The sequence below is a fragment of the Ranitomeya variabilis genome, chromosome 1 (assembly GCF_051348905.1).
Source record: "Ranitomeya variabilis isolate aRanVar5 chromosome 1, aRanVar5.hap1, whole genome shotgun sequence".
Taxonomy (NCBI): Eukaryota; Metazoa; Chordata; class Amphibia; order Anura; family Dendrobatidae; genus Ranitomeya; species Ranitomeya variabilis.
The window spans coordinates 510690163-510714227 of NC_135232.1; the positions used below are offsets into that span (position 1 = coordinate 510690163).

The 24065-nt window shown below is 43.4% G+C and overlaps 1 protein-coding gene across 1 annotated transcript in view; it reads left to right on the top strand.

Annotated features, from left to right (window-relative positions):
• The first annotated feature begins 1980 nt into the window (after window positions 1-1980).
• The window catches only part of INSL3 (insulin like 3), a 28173-nt gene continuing 6088 nt past the window's right edge, over window positions 1981-24065 (top strand). Inside the window, exon 1 of the mRNA XM_077253299.1 lies at window positions 1981-2221. Within this exon, the coding sequence (XP_077109414.1) occupies window positions 2026-2221 (196 nt within the window). The 5' untranslated portion in view covers window positions 1981-2025. The remainder of the gene's footprint in view (window positions 2222-24065) is intronic.

Below are 24065 nucleotides of genomic sequence, written 5' to 3' on the forward strand. Positions count from 1 at the left end.
CTGCGGTCATTGCAGGACCTGGTAGCGGTATGGGGCCTGCGGCTGCGTCCACCGCAGGGCCTGGGGGTACTATGGGGCTTGCGGCTGCGACCGCCGCCAATCCCCCTCCCAGGTCACACATGGCTTTAGCCCCTTGCTAACCTGGTAGAAGCCGGCGTTTCTCATTCGGAGTCTGCAGCGGTTCCCAATCCTCCATCCAGCACTTTGCGGTGTCCTCACTCCTGGCCCTGCTGCACGGCATCTTCACTTCCAGCGTTCCTCTGGCAGCGCAGCACCCATTTTCCTTCTTCTCGCTCTTTTCGGCCAGCTCCGCCTACAAAGGTACATCTCCTCCCCCTCGCGCTCCAAGCAGCGCGGCAATGGCGGTTTTCAAACAAACTGTCACAGTCTCTGACACACAGTACCTGGCGATGCCAGGGCACAAAATCCTGTTCGTGACGCCAAAAAAGATGAGTCGCCCACCAGGGCAGGCTACTCGGTATCGGGTCTGGTCGGCTATTAAAGGGGATGTCACGGTGGCTGCGACCCGGTCCATGGACCTGGGACTCAATGTAAAAGGGGAACGGTCTTTAAAGGGGATTGTGAATGTCTGTTGTGACGCCACCTGTGGTGTTCAGTCAATAGGGGGACCGACGCTGCTTTAAAGGGGTCCTCTGGGGGATGTTGCAGCAATGATGGCAATGCTTCCCACAGATGAAGCGGGGTCCCCCAGGGTCCTAGAGTGTATGGCGATGATGATGTTTGCCAGACAATGAGTTAAGTACACAAGTTGTAAAGTCTTTATCTGGTTTACTGTAGTTGGCAGGCCACAGTCCAGGGTACCTGCAACTGGTACATTAGGAGTCCAGGAAACAAGTGGAATCCCCTTGGCAAGTCAGGTTGGGAGCCTTCCACTGCGCACTTGCTATAGTCCCTTGCTGTCTGTAATGTCCTAACAAGGTCCTGGTTCTTTCCCCTGTCCTGAGACAGGTACCTGTATGGTAGGCAGCTTGAGCCGTTCCTTCTGGGGTCTCTGCATGGTGACTCCAGGCTCCAGGGTGCTGCTGTGCTGTGTTAATTTGGGCAGTATATGTATAGTTCTGTGCCCTCCAGTTCTGCTAGGTGTCCTACAGTTCCACTCTATCCTCGGGCTCCCGGTACCCCGTCTCTGCACTTTGGCTCTTGGGAGGCCAACTTTCAGCCTCCTTGAGCCCTGAAATCTCTCCTCTGCTGCTTTCCTGTCTGCTCTCCAGACTGTCTGATCCAGACTACCCTAGCTCCTCCTCCAAACCAGGATCTTTATTCAGGGAAGCTGCCCTAAAACAGGGTTTTGAGCTCCCCCTTCTGGCCTGGATTCAGAAGGTGTTGTGTGTGTGATTTACCTGCCAAAGAGATCCCTCTTGTTTCCAGGCATAGCACTACCCTCCCTGAGAGGAAGGCAGCACTACTGTGGTACCCGAACTCCTGGGGTGCCACATACTGTATGTCTGAATGGGTTTTGTGTTATCATGTTTCATAAACAGCTTTACTTACACAGGACTGGACAATTTCATTGTCCAATTTTACAAAATAATGTCCCAAAAGCCGCAACTGCTTTAAAATAACAAAACAAGCATTGCTTACCTAGTGAAGCCTCCACTGATTGTGCGCTGCCTCTTCGCTGAACTCTTTATGGACAGCTCTGCTGCTGTGGTGTGCCATCTACAACATGGCATGGGCTTTAACAGGTAAGTTCTGATTTTTTTGTTATTTTAAAGGAGGCGCAGCCTTTAAGGTTTCTTTGAAACTGGGAAACCTCTTTATTTATGGTTCAAAGAAAAATGCAAGATTTATTAAAAAAAAAGAAAATGTAAAATTTTGTCACTTCTTGCAGCTGTTAATCCCAAGGTTGTCCTTGCCTTTTCTAGGAGTTACTTTACAAGGTTATTTCCTAAAATGTAATTTTCTTAAAAGCCTTGAAAAGATAATGGTCAAGATCTTATTTATAAATCAGTTCATCTGTCAAAGCTTTCAGTAGGTCAGACAAAAGACATCATACCACAAGCCATGTGTCTCCGCTTCTGTCTGTGTTTCCTGCTCATTTCTTCTATTATACCCCATTTTTGCCAGGCATTGGAGGTGGCAGATGGTGGCATAAGGCTGTGTGGAAGAGATTTCATTCGGACCGTTGTCATGTCATGTGGAGGATCGCGGTGGAAAAGATATTCCCCTGAACCTGGGCAGGAAAGACTTAACCCTTACCGTAAGTACTTTTTTATTGGCATGCTAAACAGTTGTTTGTCTTCAAAAATCATCATACCCCCCACCCAACTACAGAAACAAAAAGGCCTCATGTTATCTTTACAGCCACTGCTGCTTTATTCCGTAAACACATAAAATAACATGATAAAAGTAGATGTGAAGAAAAAAATGGGGGAATAAACTGTATCAAACGCTGCTTTCAGAGGGTCTTCCTGACTTCTCAAAAAACTGTTCAAACAGCAGGAATAGTTCTAACATTAAAAAATTGTATATTCACCCAGTGTGATTCCCAACGCATACTTTCTGGTTGTCGTGGCCAGGATAAAAAGCTATGAAGTCCTGACCATTGAGGCTTGTGATTTGCTACAGAGATCAGGTGACTGAAACAGTACTTCAATAAGTGTGCCTCACATGATGTCTTGTTCAGTCACCTGACATCTGCAGTCAATCACAGCCCACAGCGGTCAGGTGATGGGACTTTATCGTTTTCTGTCCTGATGGAGACTGCTAGAGCGACTGTGTTGAAGTGATGGGAGTTACAGCAGGGGAGCATACATTCTTTTATTATTTTAAAACCAGCCCTACCTGATTTTGGAAGTCGAACAACCCCTTTAAGTTTAATTCCTTACTTAAACTATTACTAGGGATGCCATCTTTATTAGTAAAAAGATATATGTCAATGCATGTGAATATTATTTAAAATCAACCAATGAATACCTAGATAGACCTGACACTTATAAATATGTATCACTTTCATTGCTGTAGTTACGTCATTTAAAGGGCAATACTTAAATGCATGTAATTGGGAATAAAAGTAATTGGGTTTCATAAAAAAAATGTCTACATTCGCCTTGTATAGTCTCTGTGTTGGGCAACGTTCACACATTAAGTATTTCGTCAGTATTTTCCATCATTATTTGTAATACAAAACCAGGAGTGGGTGATAAATAGAGAAGTGGTGCATATGTTTCTATTATTCTTCCCTCTGATTGTTCTTCTCCTGATTTGGCTTACAAATGCTGATGTAAAATACTGACCAAATACTGATAGTGTGAATATGGCCTTGCTGACAGCAGAATGAGTGGACTGCAAATCAATCACTCAGACCACTTTGACAGTCTGACAGGGAGTTTGTATCTCTTATCTGCCTTTCTCTGAGCTCCTCTTAGCTGGTTTAGACCACATGAAAAAAGAGAAAAAAGCTTGAAAAAACCAAACTGTACAAAATTTATAATGAAACCAAATAGCAAATATAATTTTTATTCCCAAATACATAAATGTAATTAAAAAAATAACCCTTTTGAGACCAGACAATTTTTCATAATTTTTCATGTTTTTCCTCCTTTCTTTCAAGAGTAGTGTTGAGCATTCCGATACCGCAAGTATCGGGTATCGGCCGATACTTGCAGGTATCGGAATTCCGATACCGAGATCCGATACTTTTGTGGTATCGGGTATCGGTATCGAAACAACATTAATGTGTAAAATAAAGAATTAAAATAAAAAATATTGCTATACTCACCTCTCCGACGCAGCCTGGACCTCACCGAGGGAACCGGCAGCGTTCTTTGCTTAAAATGCGCGCTTTTCCTTCCTTCCGTGACGTCACGGCTTCTGATTGGTCGCGTGCCGCCCATGTGGCCGCGACGCGACCAATCACAGCAAGCCGTGACGTAATTTTCAGGTCCTTCTAGGCATTCAGTATTTTAAAATTACGTTCCGGCTTTGTGATTGGTCGCGTCGCGGTCACATGGGCGACGCGACCAATCACAAGCCGTGACGTCACGGGAGGCAGGAGACGCGCGCATTTTTAAAATTACGTCGCGGCTTGTGATTGGTTGCGTGCCGCCCATGTGACCGCGACGCAACCAATCACAGCAAGCCGTGACGTAATTTCAGGTCCTGAATGCAGAAATAGGCATCAGGACCCGAAATTACGTCACGGCTTGCTGTGATTGGTCGCGTCGCGGTCACATGGGCGGCACGCGACCAATCACAAGCCGTGACGTCATGGAAGGAAGGAAAAGCGCGCATTTTAAGGAAAGAACGCTGCCGGTTCCCTCGGTGAGGTCCAGGCTGCGTCGGAGAGGTGAGTATAGCAATAATTTTTATTTTAATTCTTTCTTTTACACATTGATATGGATCCCAGGGCCTGAAGGAGAGTTTCCTCTCCTTCAGACCCTGGGAACCATCAGGGATACCGTCCGATACTTGAGTCCCATTGACTTGTATTGGTATCGGGTATCGGTATCGGATTAGATCCGATACTTTGCCGGTATCGGCCGATACTTTCCGATACCGATACTTTCAAGTATCGGACGGTATCGCTCAACACTATTCAAGAGCAATATCTTTTATTTTTCTGTCAACAAAGCTTTGTTAAGGCTTTTTTTATGGAGCAAGTTGTAATGATACCATTAATTTTACAGTATCATATACTGAAAAATGGGAAAAAAATAAAATGAGGTGAAATTGTGAAAAAACTGAAATTCCACCATTGTTTTGGGCTTTTTTTTAGCGTTCATTGTGCAGTTAAAATGACCCGACAACATAATTGTTTGGGTCAGTATGACCAGGCTATTACAGTAATTCATCTGTTCATCGCACAGGAGCACGCACGAGGTTGTACTATTTTAATGCCTGCCTTTTATGATTGACAACGGCATTTGAAAAAACAGGAATTTCGGGGCCCCATACTGGCAAAATTTTTGGCCCCCTTGAGACTATGGGTGAGCATACACTTTATCCTATTAATATGTGCTGTCATTGGATGCACTACATTAGAGTACATCATGGGATAATAGTGCTCAAAAAGATGTAAAGCACTTGCTTGTGATTATTAACATTATAGTACTCTTATTGCCTCACCCTGGTCGTATAGTGGACTTGTGTCCTACCTCTACTGTATCGGTTGTTTTTTTCCTCTTCTTTTGCATGTAGGATTTTCATTCATTTTTTTCTGTCCTGTGTGATTTTGATAAAAAATTTTTTTTATATAATAACATAATAAAAGTTTATATTTTAATATAATTTTGGTGTTTATATTCCTTTTCGCTGGTTTTCAAATGTTCTATTTGGAGTAGTACACCTACTAAGTATACTTCTGACTTTTGGGAGAGCTAAGTAATTGAATAATGATCTCGGCTATTTATACAACTACGTGCTTTTTGATTATCGTTTTGCATATGAGCTCTATATATAGTGTCGATGTACAGGTAATATGCAGTGATCACTAGTAACATTATATACAGGAGCTCTGTAAATAGTGTCAGCGTACAGATAATACAGTGATTATCAGTGATATTATACACAGGACATCTGTATATAGTATACAGTGTATGTATAGTGTCAGTGTACAGGTAACTCAGACTCACCGGTGACATCTCTAGTTGAAGTCCTTCATCTTCACTTTTCATCTTTATCCAGAGCACACCTCCATCACTTCTTCCAGCCAGGACTCTTCTCTGCAAAAAATAGCACAGTAGCACAGTTATCTAGAACACATTCCCCAATTTTTCCCCAAGCTCTACACTACTGCAGATGAAGAAAAAAAGCGACCGTGTTGCCCTGCACAGTAACAGGACCTCTCCTCCCCCACACTGAAAACAATATCCTCAAAAATAATATCCTTTAATTAGCCCCTACAGTAATAATATCCCACATTCTGGACCCCACGTGTCCTTCCCATTCTGGAAACCACATGTCCTCCCATTCTGCCTCTTGTATCTCTGTACTGCCCTCATGTCTCTCCATATTGCCCCCAAAGTCATCCATAATAGTATAATGCATCCCATAGTCATATATTAGTATAATGCACACCCACAGTAGCAAAATGCACCCCCATAGTAGTATAATGCACACTCATAGTAGCCATATTAGCATAATGCACCCCCATAGTAGTATAATGCACCCCCTTAGTAGCATAATGAACTTCATAGTAGTAAAATGCACCCCATAGTAGTATAATGCACCCCCATGCCAGTATAATGCACCACATAGTTGTGTCATGCACCCCCTAGTAGTATAATGCACCCCATTGTAGTATAATGCACCCCATAGTATAATGCTCCCCATAGTAGTATAACACACTCCATAGTCATATATAGTATAATGCACCCCCATAGCAGTATAATGAAGCCCTATAATAGTATCATGCAGCCCATAGTAGTATAATGCACTATCATTGCAGTATAATGCACCCCAATAGTAGTATAATGCACACTTATAGAAGTATAATGTACCCCCATAGTAGTATAATGCACCTCTACAGAAGTGTAATGTACCCCTATAGCAGTACCAATGCACCTCCATAGTAGTATGATGCAGCCCCATAGTAGTATAATGCATCCTTATAGGAGTACAATGCACCCCCATGGTAGTATAATGCACCCCCATAGAAGCATAATGCAGTCCCATATTAGTATAATCCACTCCTATAGGAGTATAATTCACTCATAGTAGTATAATGCACCCCCATATTAGTATAATCCATCCCTATAGAAGTATAATGCACCCCCATAGTAGTATAATGCACCCCTATAGGAGTATAATGCACCCCCATAGTAGTATAATGCACCTCTACAGGAGTGTAATGCAACCCCATAGTGGTAAAATGCACCCACATAGGAGTATAATGCAGCCCCATAGTAGGATAATGCACCCCACAGTAGGATAATGTACCCCCATAGTAGTATAATGCACCCCAATAGCAGTATAATGCAGCCCCATAGTGTGGCTTAACAAAAAGAAGAAAAAAAAGTTTCTCCTTAGCTGACCGAGGTCCACGGTGTCCTCTGCTAGCTACATCTGAGATGCGGATCTTTGTTCCAGCGTATGACAGTGACATCATACGCCAGCGACGCGTGCGCTGACGTCAGCTGACGGCCTGTGATTGTCTGGCGGCTGTTAAGTGTTGCATCTAAGGATGCAAGATCAGTTACTAAAGTGGCAGGATGTTGCCTCTGGGCCTTGGAGAGCAGAGGATGACCCTGCTCAGATGCTTGTTTTGAGTAACGATTATAATGGGAGCCAAAAGGAAATCTGAGCATTTTTCCTGCAGACCTTACAAGAAGGTCTGGGGGACAGCAAAAATGTTAAAATGGAAGGAAAAAGTGCTGAATGGAAGGAGAACAGCATGGGAAAGACTCCTGGAAGCACCTCTGACTCCCTGATTGCTGCTGAGAACAATGGTGTCATGCTTTTACTCCACTTTAAGTACTGACAATAAAACATTCAAAAGCGATGAGAAATTGGTGCTTAAAAGAAAAAAATGTTAAGCAACACTCTTTCCTGTATAATGACTTTTATATGAGGCAAAATGTAAAAAATGATTTAAAAAATAATAATTTAAGTAAACCAAAATGTTATCGTTTATTAAAAAATTGGAAATTTCAATGTAATTTATGAAGGAAGAAAGAACTGCCAAAAATTGATGGAAGAGGGACTCAGATACATCCTGCATTAGACATAAAGGAGGGCCTCATACACATTCTCTTCAAATTGTCATGTAGTGGTACACCTAGACTCATAAAGACTATACACTAAGTGCAAAACCTGCTAAAAATTACAAGCAGGGTCATCCATACACCCATGAAGGCACCAAATGTAGTGCCTCAATCAAATATTGTGAATAATTTATAATTGTGGTACAAAACACTCATAAAAACTCACACAGTGCAAAGCCTTCCAAAATTACAAGTTGACGGGCCTCACTCAAATATTGAACATTCTAAACACTTTATGTGATGCTGTCATCTGGTGGTGTGGAAACGTAGGGGCTGATCCAGGCTTTGTTCATTTTTATCAGAGTGAGCTTGTCAGCATTTTCTGAGGTTGTCAGACAAGACTCTAGCGGCAGGGTAGCACAACACCTCCAAGGCATAGAGGGACAACTCATGACAGGTGTCCAGTTTTGAGACCCAATAGTTGAAGGTTGCAGAGGAATTAGTGAGTATGCTGGTTTTGTTGGCCAGGTATTGCTTGACCATCTTTAAAAACTTTTCCCGCCTTGTCAAAAATCCCCAGTCATCAGAGTCTGGATGCTGGGAGGGTGTCATGAAATTGGTCCAGGCCTTTGACAGTGTACCCCTGCCTCTGCTGTACCTGGTGTGTGTTTCCCTCGCCTCTCCTCCTTAGTGGGGCAAGGAAGCTTGCCCAGTGCCACTAGTGCACTAGTTAGTAGTCCTCTCCAGCTCAGGAAGTAGAGACGCAAGCTTCCACTCGAAGCATGGGCTTAGCAGTGTGAATAACCAATACTCTTTTTTGGCCACGATGAATGTAATGCAAGGGTCACGAGAAAGGCAGCGGTACAGAAAGTCAGCCATATGTGCCAAGTTCCCTATTGCCAACACTTCCCTTTCTCCACCATGATGACTGCTCTCCATCTCCTCCTCCTCATTCCCATCCTTAGCCCATCCATGAAGGAGAGACAGGATGAAGCTTGTGTTGGTACTAGCCTCTGTTGAGCTATCAACCAGCCCCTGTTCCTCTTCCTTAGCTTCTATCTCCTCATTGCTACCAAATCCGTTCTGAGCAGATGAGATTAGGCTAAACTGATTAGTATCTTCCTGTCTCATGTTTTCCTCCATCTGCTCCTCGTCTGCATCCAATGCTTCTGCTTTAATTGTGAGCAGTGACTTTTTAAGCAGGCACATAAGCAGGATCGTTGCACTGATTATGGCGTCATCATCCCTTACCATCTTTGTGGACTCCTCAAAGTCTTGGAGAACCACCCAAATGTTAGATATCCATGCCCACTCTTCATATTATATGCAGAGGCATGTTGGAGCTGGTTTTCGACAACTGGCCTCTGCACATGCTGGCAAGGATTTATGAGCAGCAGTGTGGAGTTCTAGTGAGTGGTGACGTCACACACCAATCAATGAGCTGGCACTTGCATGCACTGTTGCAGCACTGCCAGAGTTGCAGTAGCTGTTGCTGACTTGCGGAAATGGGGGCTGATGCGGCGTACTTTGAATAGTATCTCTGGCAAATCTGGGTACTTTTCAGAAACCTCTGAACAAGTAAGGTTAGCACATGGGCCAAGCATGGGACATATGTGTGCTTGCAAACCTTTACAGCTGCCACCAGGTTACGGCCGTTATCACACAAGACTGTGCTTGGTTGTAGCTTCAGCAGCAACTGCCACAGTGTCTGGTCTGTTATTTATTTCAATAACTCTGCTGCAGTGTGCGGTTTGACCCCTAAACAAATTAGGTTAAACAGAGCCTTTTGCCCCTTGCTAAGTGCTGCAGAGCTCCAGCTTCCGGCAGATGTGGATGATGTGCTCTGAGATGGAAAATGAGGAGGAGCAGGAGGGGGTGCAGGAATCGGTGTACGAGGTGGAGGAAACCCTGATAGAAGTAGGGCCAGCAATCCTCGGCTTTTGTAGCCAGGGTGGGACTCGGCCCCAGCCTCCACAATGTTCACCCAGTGTGCCATCAGGGAAATGTAGCATCCGTGGCCACAAGTGGTTGTCCATGTGTCAGTCAGTAAGTGTACAATCCCAGTAACTGTATTGGTAGGAGCACGTATGATGTTCCTGGACATCTGCTGGTACACGGCTGAGTTGCCACACCAGGAGAAATAGTTGTGGCTGGGGACCGAGTACCTAAGTGACAGATGCTGCCATAAGTCAGCGGAAATCATCCATGTCTACAAGTCTAATCGGCAACATTTCCATGGCCATCAGCCTGGAAATATGTCTGTTTAGCGTTTGGGCCTGTGTTGGCTGGGAACTTTCTTTTTCATTCCAAGGCCTGGGGTAGGGACAATTGAACACGGTGCTGGGACAAGTTTTTTGGAAGTGCCTTATGATGGTGCCTCAGAATGTACAAGGACAGGTGTCATGGAAAGGGGAATGGGAAGTACCTAGCACAGGGAAGAAGCAATGGTGTCACCCACTTGAACCAATCGTGGACCCAGGCATTTGGCCCACCGAGTTGGGTGCTTCTATGACATGTGCCTCATCATGCCGGTGGTGGCTAGGTTCTTAGTGGTCATGCCTCTGCTTATCTTGGCATGGCACAGGTTGCAAATGGCCATTTTGTTAGTCTCAGAACTCTCTTTAAAAAAGTCCCAAACTGGGGAACACCTAACTCTTTGACGGAGAAATGAACAAGTGTTGGTGCTCTGCTGAACAGTTACCCACCTTCTCCATCTGCCTCTTCCTGCCTGTTTCAATGCTATCGATCACTCCCCCTCAGTGCTGCTGGCTTCGCTCTGCATGCTAGTTTCCCAGGTTGAGTCAGTGACATGACCGGCTCCAGATTTTTGTGAGTCCCAGACTAAAGAGTCTCAGTGAGTGGCAGACAAATATAGGTATAGTACAATGCAAGAAATTTCACTTACTTCTTCCATTACATGAGTGATATCTATTGTAAATTCTACAATAGCTCAGAAACCGACAAATCCTTGCAGCGCACAGTGAGTGCCCTGGGGGAATTCAAAAGTTTTCATTTTAGACCAAACTGTATAGTCTTCCATCCCCTATTTTGGGCACCACATAGTCCTCCATACAGTATAATGGACCTCATATATTGCTCCATACAGAATAATGGGCCCCATATAATGTTCCAAACAGTATAATGGACCCCATACATTGCTCCATACAGAATAATGGGCCCCATATAATGCTTCAAACAGAATAATGGGCCCCATATAATGCTGCATATAGAATAATGGTACTGACTGAGGAGCTGAGGAGCACGCAGGCTGGAAAACATACCTATGTAAGTAATATGCCGTTTAGGATATAGTTAATTATATTATTGCTACCTGCCATTGGTAATAACGATAGGTCATAGCATTTTACCTCAGATGCACCAGCCACTTTTCAATATTGTTATGCTGCTTGGGAGAGTTTATTCTTACCATTAGGAATGAGGATATGATAGAGCACCTTATCTCAAATGCACAAGACACTTTCTAAAATTGTGATGTTGGAGATTTACTCTGGAGATTCTGTGGCCCCCATTAGAAACAAGTAATAATTCTTTTTATGGGAAGCTTTATATAGAAATCTCCTTTTTTTGTAATAATCCATACAGAGTGCAATAAATTTGTGCATATCTACCTCTTAATCGGCTGATTTGATATTGTATAGTAATTTATTCCAACGGCTTTAATTACCCATTAGTATGCTGATATATTGTCCAGTTCTGCCTGTAATCAGTCTTGCATGAATATCCTTGTCTTGTTTGTTTTATTAATTGTCAATAAAGTATATATGTTTTTATATTTGCCTATGCCTCTTTTTCACCTACTACAAGTATGGTGTTTGTTAGGTAATGTTGTCTTTTGAGGTGGTGAATCCACTATTGGATTGTGTTTATGTATATAGAATAATGGGCCCCATGTAATGCTGCATACAGAATAATGAGCCCCCCTGACGAAGGAACAGTGCTTCCGAAACGCTCATCGGGGTGCACTATATTATATTGGCGGTCCTTATAACAATTCTCGTACATTGAGAAGTGACTCATAGCACCTTATAGTTGCATATTTTGCACTGATGCACCCTCATTGTCCTTCCTTACACTTGATTGAATATAGTTGTATGCACATTGTATGCACTTTTTATAAAAAAGCGTTTTTTTTGCTTTCAGTTTATAGCACTTCTTGTTTTTTTATAAAAAATCGTTTTCTTGCTTTCAATTTATAGCACTTCTTGTTTATATGCAATATAGGGTGTTTTCTATTACATATATTGAGTCCTTACGGGTATAATATACAATATATGATGCCTGCCATATGATATAATTTGATATGTGCACAAAAATATTTTACGTACATACATATTAATATTACCTAGATTTTACAATTTTTGTGTTTTTATGGTTTGATAATCGCCACTAAATAAATAAATATCTATATATTCATACATATTCTCTGTTGTGATGGTTTTTGGTCTGGCTATGTTGTGAGCACGATTCTTTTAGCTCTTTGTAGTGTTATCACTACATTATTTGCACATATGGTGATCTCCGGGTATTTTAAGATAGTCTGAATTTTTATATTAGTGATTTTATATGATACTTTGGTATCACTAGTGTGGTTAATTAATTATAATGAGCCCCATGTAATGCTCCATAGAAAATGGGCCCCATATAATGCTCCAAACAGAATGAGCCTCATATAATGCTCCATACAGAATGGGCCCCTCATAATGCACCATACATAAAAAATAAATAATCAAATGCTTACGTCTCCTCGTTCCCCGATGGCCGCAGCTTCGGTCTACTCAGCTCCATTGTCTTCAGTCTCTTCTAGCTCTCTGAACTGCTCAGCACAGAGGGTATGCTGTAGTGAGGTCATCGTGCCCTGTGCCCTGAGACATCAGTGTCAGAAGACGCAGAAGAGACAGGACCTCCAGCCAGTGGAGAAAGAGGAGAGGTGGGTATTTAAAACAGTTTAAAGCACGGGGGACCTCGTTTCCCAGACAGCAAGTGGGCCCCTCTGCTTGCTCAGGGCCCAGAACTTACTGTACATAGTAACATAGTAACATAGTTATTAAGGTTGAAGGAAGACTTTAAGTCCATCTAGTTCAACCCATAGCCTAACCTAACATGCCCTAACATGTTGATCCAGAGGAAGGCAAAAAAAACCCATGTGCAAAACGTGCCAAAAATTACAAGCAGGGTCATCCATACACCCTTGAAGGCACCAAATTTAGTGCCTCATTCACATATTGTGAATAATTTCTAAATGCGGTAATTGTGAATCCCCCCAGGGCACAGTGCGTGCCCTGGGGGGATTCAAAAGTTTTCATTTTAGACCGAACAGTATAGTCCTCCATACCATATTTTGGGCACCACATAGTCCTCCATACAGAATAATGGACCTCATATCTTGCTCCATACAGAATAATGGGCCCCATATAATGCTCCAAACAGAATGAGCCTCATATAATGCTCCATACAGAATGGGCCCCTCATAATGCACCATACATAAAAAATAAATAATCAAATGCTTACGTCTCCTCGTTCCCCGATGGCCGCAGCTTCGGTCTACTCAGCTCCATTGTCTTCAGTCTCTTCTAGCTCTCTGAACTGCTCAGCACAGAGGGTATGCTGTAGTGAGGTCATCGTGCCCTGTGCCCTGAGACATCAGTGTCAGAAGACGCAGAAGAGACAGGACCTCCAGCCAGTGGAGAAAGAGGAGAGGTGGGTATTTAAAACAGTTTAAAGCACGGGGGACCTCGTTTCCCAGACAGCAAGTGGGCCCCTCTGCTTGCTCAGGGCCCAGAACTTACTGTACATAGTAACATAGTAACATAGTTATTAAGGTTGAAGGAAGACTTTAAGTCCATCTAGTTCAACCCATAGCCTAACCTAACATGCCCTAACATGTTGATCCAGAGGAAGGCAAAAAAAACCCATGTGCAAAACGTGCCAAAAATTACAAGCAGGGTCATCCATACACCCTTGAAGGCACCAAATTTAGTGCCTCATTCACATATTGTGAATAATTTCTAAATGCGGTAATTGTGAATCCCCCCAGGGCACAGTGCGTGCCCTGGGGGGATTCAAAAGTTTTCATTTTAGACCGAACAGTATAGTCCTCCATACCATATTTTGGGCACCACATAGTCCTCCATACAGAATAATGGACCTCATATCTTGCTCCATACAGAATAATGGGCCCCATATAATGCTCCAAACAGAATGAGCCTCATATAATGCTCCATACAGAATGGGCCCCTCATAATGCACCATACATAAAAAATAAATAATCAAATGCTTACGTCTCCTCGTTCCCCGATGGCCGCAGCTTCGGTCTACTCAGCTCCATTGTCTTCAGTCTCTTCTAGCTCTCTGAACTGCTCAGCACAGAGGGTATGCTGTAGTGAGGTCATCGTGCCCTGTGCCCTGAGACATCAGAGTCAGAAGACGCAGAAGAGACAGGACCTCCAGCCAGTGGAGAAAGAGGAGAGGTGGGTATTTAAAACAGTTTAAAGCACGGGGGACCTCGTTTCCCAGACAGCAAGTGGGCCCCTCTGCTTGCTCAGGGCCCAGAACTTACTGTACATAGTAACATAGTAACATAGTTATTAAGGTTGAAGGAAGACTTTAAGTCCATCTAGTTCAACCCATAGCCTAACCTAACGTGCCCTAACATGTTGATCCAGAGGAAGGCAAAAAAAACCCATGTGCAAAACGTGCCAAAAATTACAAGCAGGGTCATCCATACACCCTTGAAGGCACCAAATTTAGTGCCTCATTCACATATTGTGAATAATTTGTAAATGCGGTAATTGTGAATCCCCCCAGGGCACAGTGCGTGCCCTGGGGGGATTCAAAAGTTTTCATTTTAGACCGAACAGTATAGTCCTCCATACCATATTTTGGGCACCACATAGTCCTCCATACAGAATAATGGACCTCATATCTTGCTCCATACAGAATAATGGGCCCCATATAATGCTCCAAACAGTATAATGGACCCCATACATTGCTCCATACAGAATAATGGGCCCCATATAATGCTGCATATAGAATAATGGGCCCCATGTAATGCTGCATACAGAATAATGAGCCCCCCTGACAAAGGAACAGTGCGTCCGAAACGCGCGTCAGGGTGCACTATATCAAATTGGCGGTCCTTATAACAATTCCCGTACATTGAGAAGTAAGTGACTCTGGATACTATCCACCCATAGCACCTTATAGTTGCATATTTTTGCACTGATGCACCCTCATTGTCCTTCCTTACACTTGATTGAATATAGTTGTATGCACATTCTATGCACTTTTTATAAAAAAGCGTTTTTTTGCTTTCAGTTTATAGCACTTCTTGTTTTTTATAAAAAGCATTTTTTTGCTTTCAATTTATAGTTATCGCACTTCTTGTTTATATGCAATATAGGGTGTTTTCTATGACATATATTGAGTCCTTACAGGTATGATATACAATATATGATGCCTGCCATATGATATAATTTGATATGTGCAAAAAATATTTTAAGTACATACATATTAATATTATCTAGATTTTACAATTTTTGTATTTCTATGGTTTGATAATCGCCACTAAATAAATAAATATCTATATATTCGTAAATATTCTCTGTTGTGATGGTTTTTGGTCTGGCTATGTTGTGAGCACGATTCTTTTAGCTCTTTGTAGTGTTATCACTGCATTATTTGCACATATGGTGATCTCCGGGTATTTTAAGATAGTCTGAATTTTTATATTAGTGATTTTATATGATACTTTGGTATCACTAGTGTGTTTAATTAATTATAATGAGCCCCATGTAATGCTCCATAGAAAATGGGCCCCATATAATGCTTCATACAGAATGAGCCTCATATAATGCTCCATACAGAATGGGCCCCTCATAATGCTCCATACATAAAAAATAAATAATCAAATGCTTACGTCTCCTCGTTCCCCGATGGCCGCAGCTGCAGTCTCCTCAGCTCCATTGTCTTCAGTCTCTTCTAGCTCTCTGCACTGCTCAGCGCAGAGGGTATGCTGTAGTGAGGTCATCGTGCCCTGTGCCCTGAGACATCAGAGTCAGAAGACGCAGAAGAGACAGGACCTCCAGCCAGTGGAGAAAGAGGAGAGGTGGGTATTTAAAACAGTTTAAAGCACGGGGGACCTCGTTTCCCAGACAGCAAGTGGGCCCCTCTGCTTACTCAGGGCCCAGAACTTACATAGTAACATAGTAACATAGTTATTAAGGTTGAAGGAAGACTTTAAGTCCATCTAGTTCAACTCATAGCCTAACCTAACATGCCCTAACATGTTGATCCAGAGGAAGGCAAAAAAAACCATGTGGCAAAGAGTAAGCTCCACACTGGGGAAAAAAAATTCCTTCCCGACTCCACATACGGCAATCAGACTAGTTCCCTGGATCAACACCCTAACAAGGAATCTAGTGTAAATAACCTGTGTTGTGATTCGGTTCGTGGGCTCCCCCGGTGGTCTCTTGTGGTACTGGTGTCCTGCAAGCTTTGCCTTCAGTTCACCTGTTCCTATCAGGATGTGGGAGTATCCTATTTAACCTTGCTCCTCAGTCATTCTAATGCTGGCCATCAATGTATCAAGAGTGATTCTGTTGCATGTTCCTGCTCCCAGTTTTCTGCTCAGCTAAGTTGGACACTTTAGTCCTTAAGTCTATTTTTGTATGTTTTGTCCAGTTTGCACTTATGTGTATCTCTGCAGCTGGAAGCTCTTGTTGGGCTGAAATTACCACTCCAGTGGCATGAGTTGTCACATGAGTTAAGGTAATTTCAGGATGGTGTTTTGAAGGGTTTTGCAGCTGACCGCGAAGTCCTCTGTTGTATCTTTCTGCTATTTAGTTAGCGGGCCTCTCTGTGCTAAATCTGCTTTCATACTACGTGTGTCTTTTCATCTGCTCTCACCGTTATTATATATGGGGGGCTGCTATCTCCTGTGGGGACATTCTCTGGAGGCAAGCCAGGACTGTGTTTTCTTCTACCAGGGGTAGTTAGTTCTCCGGCTGGCGCGCGGCATCTAGAGACAACGCAGGAATGCCCCCTGGCTACTTCTAGTGTGGTGTGTAGGTTTAGCATCGCGGTCAGCTCTAGTTTCCATCACCCGAGAGCTTGTCCGTTTATTCTATGCTTCTGATGTTTCCTTGCCATTGGAAACCATAACAGTATGGCCAGCCCAAATGTTTAATCTATAGGCTGAAGCAGGAGAGAAAAGGAACTGTGTGAAACCTTTTTTTTTTTTTTTTTCCTTCCTCTGAAGTTGCACTCCAGCTCTAATTGCAGTCTCCTGTTTTCCTCTCCTCTTAACCCCTGAATGGCTCAGACTTTATCTGTTGAAATATGGATCCCCAGAGTCTGGCTACCAATTTGAATAATCTTGCCTCTAAAGTTCAGAATATACAAGATTTTTTGTTACATGCTCCTCGGTCTGAACCTAAAATTCCTATACCGGAGTTTTTTTCTGGAGATCGATCTTGTTTTCTAAATTTTAAATACAATTGTAAATTGTTTCTTTCGCTGAGATCTCATTCTGCTGGAGATCCTGCCCAGCAAGTAAAAATTGTTATTTCTTTACTGCGGGGTGACCCCCAAAATTGGGCATTTTCATTGGCACCAGGGGATCCTGTGTTGCTCAATGTGGATGCGTTTTTTCTGGCTTTGGGGTTGCTTTATGAGGAACCAAATTTGGAGATTCAGGCTGAGAAAGCCCTAATAGCCCTCTCTCAGGGGCAAGATGAAGCCGAAATATATTGCCAAAAATTTCGAAAATGGTCTGTGCTTACTCAGTGGAATGAGTGCGCTCTGGCGGCAATTTTCAGAGAAGGTCTCTCTGATGCTGTAAAAGACGTCATGGTGGGGTTTCCTGCGCCTACTGGTCTGAATGAGTCCATGACAATGGCAATTCAGATTGATCGGCGTTTACGGGAACGCAAACCTGTGCACCAGTTGGCGGTGTCTTCTGAAGAGGCACCACAGAGTATGCAATGTGATAGCTTTCTGTCCAGAAGCGAACGACAGATTTACAGGCGCAAAAATCATTTGTGCTTCTATTGTGGAAATTCTACTCATGTTATATCAGCATGCTCTAAACGAACAAAGAAAGTTGATAAATCCTCTGCTATTGGCACTTTGCAGTCCAAGTTTATTTTGTCTGTAACTCTAATTTGTTCGTTATCTTCTATTGTTGCGGATGCGTATGTGGATTCTGGCGCCGCTTTGAGTCTTATGGATTGGTCCTTTGCCAGGCGCTGTGGGTTTGATCTAGAGCCTCTGGAAGTTCCTATACCTTTAAAGGGTATTGATTCTACACCATTGGCTAGTAATAAACCACAATACTGGACACAAGTGACTATGCGTATGACTCCAGACCATCAAGAGGTGATTCGCTTCCTTGTACTGTATAATCTACATGATGTGTTGGTGCTGGGATTGCCATGGTTGCAAACTCATAACCCAGTCCTTGACTGGAAAACAATGTCTGTACTAAGCTGGGGATGTCAGGGAAATCATGGGGACACACCTTTGGTCTCCATTGCTTCATCTATTCCCTCTGAAATTCCTGAGTTTTTGTCTGATTATCGTGAGGTTTTTGAGGAATCTACTCTTAATTCTCTTCCTCCTCACAGAGATTGCGATTGCGCCATAGATTTGATCCCTGGCAGTAAATTTCCTAAAGGTCGTCTATTCAATCTGTCTGTACCTGAACATGCTGCCATGCGAGAGTATATTAGGGAGTCCTTGGAAAAGGGACATATTCGTCCCTCTTCGTCTCCTCTTGGAGCGGGGTTCTTTTTCGTAGCTAAAAGTGATGGTTCTTTGAGACTTTGTATTGATTATAGACTCTTGAATAAGATCACAGTCAAGTATCAATATCCTTTGCCATTGCTGACAGATTTATTTGCTCGCATTGAGGGGGCGAAGTGGTTCTCTAAGTTTGATCTTCGCGGTGCGTATAATTTGGTGCGAATTAAGCAGGGGGATGAGTGGAAAACCGCATTTAATACGCCCGAGGGCCATTTTGAGTATTTGGTGATGCCTTTTGGTCTGTCAAATGCCCCTTCGGTCTTTCAGTCTTTAATGCACAATATTTTCCGTGAATATCTGGATAAATTTATGATTGTGTATTTGGACGATATCTTGATTTTTTCGGATGACTGGGAATCTCATGTTCAACAAGTTAGGAGGGTTTTTCAGGTTTTGCGGACCAATTCTCTGTTTGTTAAAGGTTCAAAGTGTGTTTTGGGGGTTCAGAAGATTTCTTTTTTGGGGTACATTTTTTCCCCCTCTTCTATTGAGATGGATCCTGTGAAGGTTCGGGCTATTTGTGACTGGACGCAACCGACTTCTCTTAAGGGCCTTCAGAAATTTTTGGGCTTTGCTAACTTTTATCGTCGATTCATAACTGGTTTTTCTAGCGTTGTCAGGCCTTTGACTGATTTGACTAAAAAGGGTGCTGATGTTGCAGATTGGTCTCCTGCTGCTGTGGAGGCCTTTCGGGAGCTTAAGCGCCGTTTTTCTTCTGCTCCGGTGTTGTGCCAGCCTGATGTTTCTCTTCCTTTTCAGGTGGAAGTTGATGCTTCCGAGATCGGAGCGGGGGCGGTTTTGTCGCAGAAAAGTTCAGATTGTTCAGTGATGAGACCTTGTGCGTTCTTTTCTCGAAAATTTTCGCCCGCCGAGCGAAATTATGACGTCGGTAATCGGGAGCTTTTGCCGATGAAGTGGGCATTCGAGGAGTGGCGTCATTGGCTTGAGGGTGCTAAACATCAGGTGGTGGTCTTGACTGATCACAAAAATTTGATTTATCTTGAGTCGGCCAGACGTCTGAATCCTAGACAGGCGCGCTGGTCGTTGTTTTTCTCCCGGTTTAATTTTGTGGTTTCGTATCTGCCAGGTACTAAGAATGTGAAGGCGGATGCCCTTTCTAGGAGTTTTGAACCTGATTCCCCTGGTGATTCTAAACCTACGGGTATACTTAAGGATGGGGTGATATTGTCTGCTGTCTTCCCAGACCTGCGACGTGCTTTACAAGAGTTTCAGGCGGATCGGCCTGATCGTTGTCCGCCTGGTAGATTGTTTGTGCCGGATGAGTGGACCAATAGAGTCATCTCGGAGGTTCATTCTTCTGCGTTGGCAGGTCATCCGGGAATTTTTGGTACCAGAGATTTGGTGGCTAGGTCCTTCTGGTGGCCTTCCCTGTCTCGGGACGTGCGTACTTTTGTGCAGTCTTGCGATGTTTGTGCTCGGGCCAAGCCTTGTTGTTCTCGGGCTAGTGGGTTGTTGTTGCCCTTGCCTGTTCCTAAGAGGCCTTGGACACACATCTCTATGGATTTTATTTCTGATCTCCCTGTTTCTCAGAAGATGTCCGTCATTTGGGTGGTGTGTGACCGCTTTTCTAAGATGGTTCATTTGGTGCCCTTGCCCAAGCTGCCTTCCTCATCTGAGTTGGTGCCCCTGTTTTTTCAGAATGTGCTTCGGCTGCATGGTATTCCGGAGAATATCGTTTCCGACAGGGGATCCCAGTTTGTGTCCAGATTTTGGCGGGCGTTTTGTGCCAGGATGGGCATTGATTTGTCTTTTTCGTCTGCATTTCATCCCCAGACAAATGGCCAGACGGAACGTACTAATCAGACCTTGGAGACTTATTTGAGGTGTTTCGTGTCTGCTGATCAGGATGACTGGGTCTCCTTTTTGCCGTTGGCTGAGTTTGCCCTTAATAATCGGGCCAGTTCTGCCACTTTGGTCTCCCCTTTCTTTTGCAATTCAGGGTTCCATCCTCGTTTTTCATCTGGTCAGGTGGAGTCTTCGGATTGTCCTGGAGTGGATACCATGGTGGATAGGTTGCATCGTATTTGGGGGCAGGTGGTGGACAATTTGGAGTTGTCCCAGGAGAAGACTCAACGTTTTGCTAATCGCCATCGTCGTGTTGGTCCTCGTCTTCGTGTTGGGGACTTGGTGTGGTTGTCCTCCCGTTTTGTCCCTATGAGGGTCTCTTCTCCTAAGTTTAAGCCTCGGTTCATCGGTCCTTATAAGATTTTGGAAATTCTTAACCCTGTGTCTTTTCGTTTGGACCTCCCAGCATCCTTTGCTATCCATAATGTCTTCCATCGGTCATTATTGCGGAGGTATGAGGTACCACTTGTGCCTTCTGTTGAGCCTCCTGCTCCTGTGCTGGTTGAGGGTGAATTGGAGTACGTGGTGGAGAAAATCTTGGACTCCCGTGTTTCCAGACGGAGACTTCAATATCTGGTGAAATGGAAGGGCTACGGTCAAGAGGATAATTCTTGGGTTACAGCTTCTGATGTTCATGCTTCTGATTTGGTCCGTGCCTTTCATAGGGCTCATCCAGATCGCCCTGGTGGTTCTTGTGAGGGTTCGGTGCCCCCTCCTTAAGGGGGGGGTACTGTTGTGATTCGGTTCGTGGGCTCCCCCGGTGGTCTCTTGTGGTACTGGTGTCCTGCAAGCTTTGCCTTCAGTTCACCTGTTCCTATCAGGATGTGGGAGTATCCTATTTAACCTTGCTCCTCAGTCATTCTAATGCTGGCCATCAATGTATCCAGAGTGATTCTGTTGCATGTTCCTGCTCCCAGTTTTCTGCTCAGCTAAGTTGGACACTTTAGTCCTTAAGTCTATTTTTGTATGTTTTGTCCAGTTTGCACTTATGTGTATCTCTGCAGCTGGAAGCTCTTGTTGGGCTGAAATTACCACTCCAGTGGCATGAGTTGTCACATGAGTTAAGGTAATTTCAGGATGGTGTTTTGAAGGGTTTTGCAGCTGACCGCGAAGTCCTCTGTTGTATCTTTCTGCTATTTAGTTAGCGGGCCTCTCTGTGCTAAATCTGCTTTCATACTACGTGTGTCTTTTCATCTGCTCTCACCGTTATTATATGTGGGGGGCTGCTATCTCCTGTGGGGACATTCTCTGGAGGCAAGCCAGGACTGTGTTTTCTTCTACCAGGGGTAGTTAGTTCTCCGGCTGGCGCGCGGCATCTAGAGACAACGCAGGAATGCCCCCTGGCTACTTCTAGTGTGGTGTGTAGGTTTAGCATTGCGGTCAGCTCTAGTTTCCATCACCCGAGAGCTTGTCCGTTTATTCTATGCTTCTGATGTTTCCTTGCCATTGGAAACCATAACAAACCTGTAACATTATACTTTTCAAGAAAGGCATCCAGTCCCCTCTTAAATTTAAGTAATGAATCACTCATTACAACATCATAGGGCAGAGAGTTCCATAGTCTCACTGTTCTTAAAGTAAAGAATCCACGTCTGTTATGCTTAAACCTTCTTTCCTTCAGACGTAGAGGATGCCCCCTTGTCCCTGTCTCAGGTCTATGATTAAAAAGATCATCAGGAAGGTCTTTGTACTGTCCCCTCATATACTTATACATTAACATAAGATCACCCCTTAGCCTTCGTTTTTCCAAACTAAATAGCCCCAAGTGTAATAACCTATCTTGGTATTGCAGACCCCCCAGTCCTCTAATAACCTTGGTCGCTCTTCTCTGCACCCGCTCTAGTTCAGCTATGTCTTTCTTATACACCGGAGACCAGAACTGTACACAGTATTCTAGATGCGGTCGAACTAGAGACTTGTATAGAGGTAAAATTATGATCTCCTCGTGAGCATCTATGCCTCTTTTAAAGCATCCCATTATTTTATTTGCCTTTGTAGCAGCTGCCTGACACTGGCCACTAAATGTGAGTTTGTCATCCACCCATACTCCCAGGTCTTTTTCAATGACAGTTTTGCCCAGAGTTTTAGAATTAAGCACATAGTTATACATCTTATTACTTCTACCCAAGTGCATGACCTTACATTTATCCCCATTAAAGCTCATTTGCCATTTATCAGCCCAAGCTTCTAGTTTACATAAATCATCCTGTAATATAAAATTGTCCTGCAGAGTTTAGTGTCATCTGCAAATATTGAAATTCCACTCTGTATGCCCCCTACAAGATCATTAATAAATATGTTAAAAAGAAGAGGGCCCAATACTGACCCCTGTGGTACCCCACTGCTAACCGTGACCCAGTCCGAGTGTGCTCCATTAATAACCACCTTTGTTTCTTATCCCTGAGCCAGCTCTTAACCCACTTACACATATTTTCCCCTATCCCCATTATTCTCATTTTATGTATCAACCCTTTGTGTGGCACCGTATCAAAAGCTTTTGAAAAGTCCGTATACACTATGTCCACTGGGTTCCCTTGGTCCAGTCCGGAACTTACCTCTTCATAGAAATTAATCAGATTAATCTGACAGGAATGGTCCCTAGTAAACCTATGTTGGTTTTGGGTCATGAGGTTATTCCTCTTCAGATACTCCAGCATAGCATCCCTTAGAATGCCCTCCAGGATTTCACCCACAGTAGAGGTTAAGCTTACTGGCCTATAATTTCCGAGTTCAGTTTTTGTCCCCTTTTTGAATATTGGCACCACATTTGCTATACGCCAGTCCTGTGGTACAGACCCTGTTATTATGGAGTTTTTAAAGATTAAAAATAATGGTGTATCAATGACTGTACTTAGTTCCTGCAGTACTCGGGGGTGTATCCCATCCGGGCCCGGAGATTTGTAAATTTTAGTGATTTTTAGACGCTGACGTACTTCCTGCTGGGTTAAGCAGGTGACATTTAATGAGGAATTTTTGTTATCACTGATCATATTGTCTGCCATGGGATTTTCTTGTGTAAATACTGATGAAAAAAAAGAAAAAAAAGTCATTTAGCATATTGGCTTTTTCCTCATCCTCATCCACCATTTCACCCAGACTATTTTTAAGGGGGCCAACACTATCATTTTTTAGTTTCTTAATATTTACGTAGTTAAAGAATATTTTGGGATTATTTTTACTCTCTCTCTGGCAATGAGTCTCTCTGTCTCAATCTTAGCTGCCTTGATTTGCTTTTTACAGAATTTATTTAATTTTCTGTATTTATTTAATGCCTCATCACTACCTACTTCCTTTAATTCTCTAAATGCTTTCTTTTTGTCCCTTATTGCGCCCCTTACAGCTCTATTTAGCCATATTGGTTTCCTTCTATTTTTAGTATGTTTATTCCCATACGGTATATACTGTGCACAGGTCCTATCCAGGATGCTAATAAACGTCTCCCATTTTCTTTGTGTATTTTTATGTCTCAGGATATCGTCCCAGTTAATTGCACTAAGATCATCTCTCATCTGTTGGACATTTGCCCTCCTGAAGTTTAGTGTCCTTGTAACTCCCCTACTACACATCTTATTAAAGGATACATGAAAACTTATTATTTTGTGATCACTATTCCCCAAGTGACCCCAACCCTTATATTTGCTATGCGGTCTGGCCTGTTGGTTAATATTAGGTCTAGCAGTGCCCCCCTTCTTGTTGGGTCCTGAACCAGTTGTG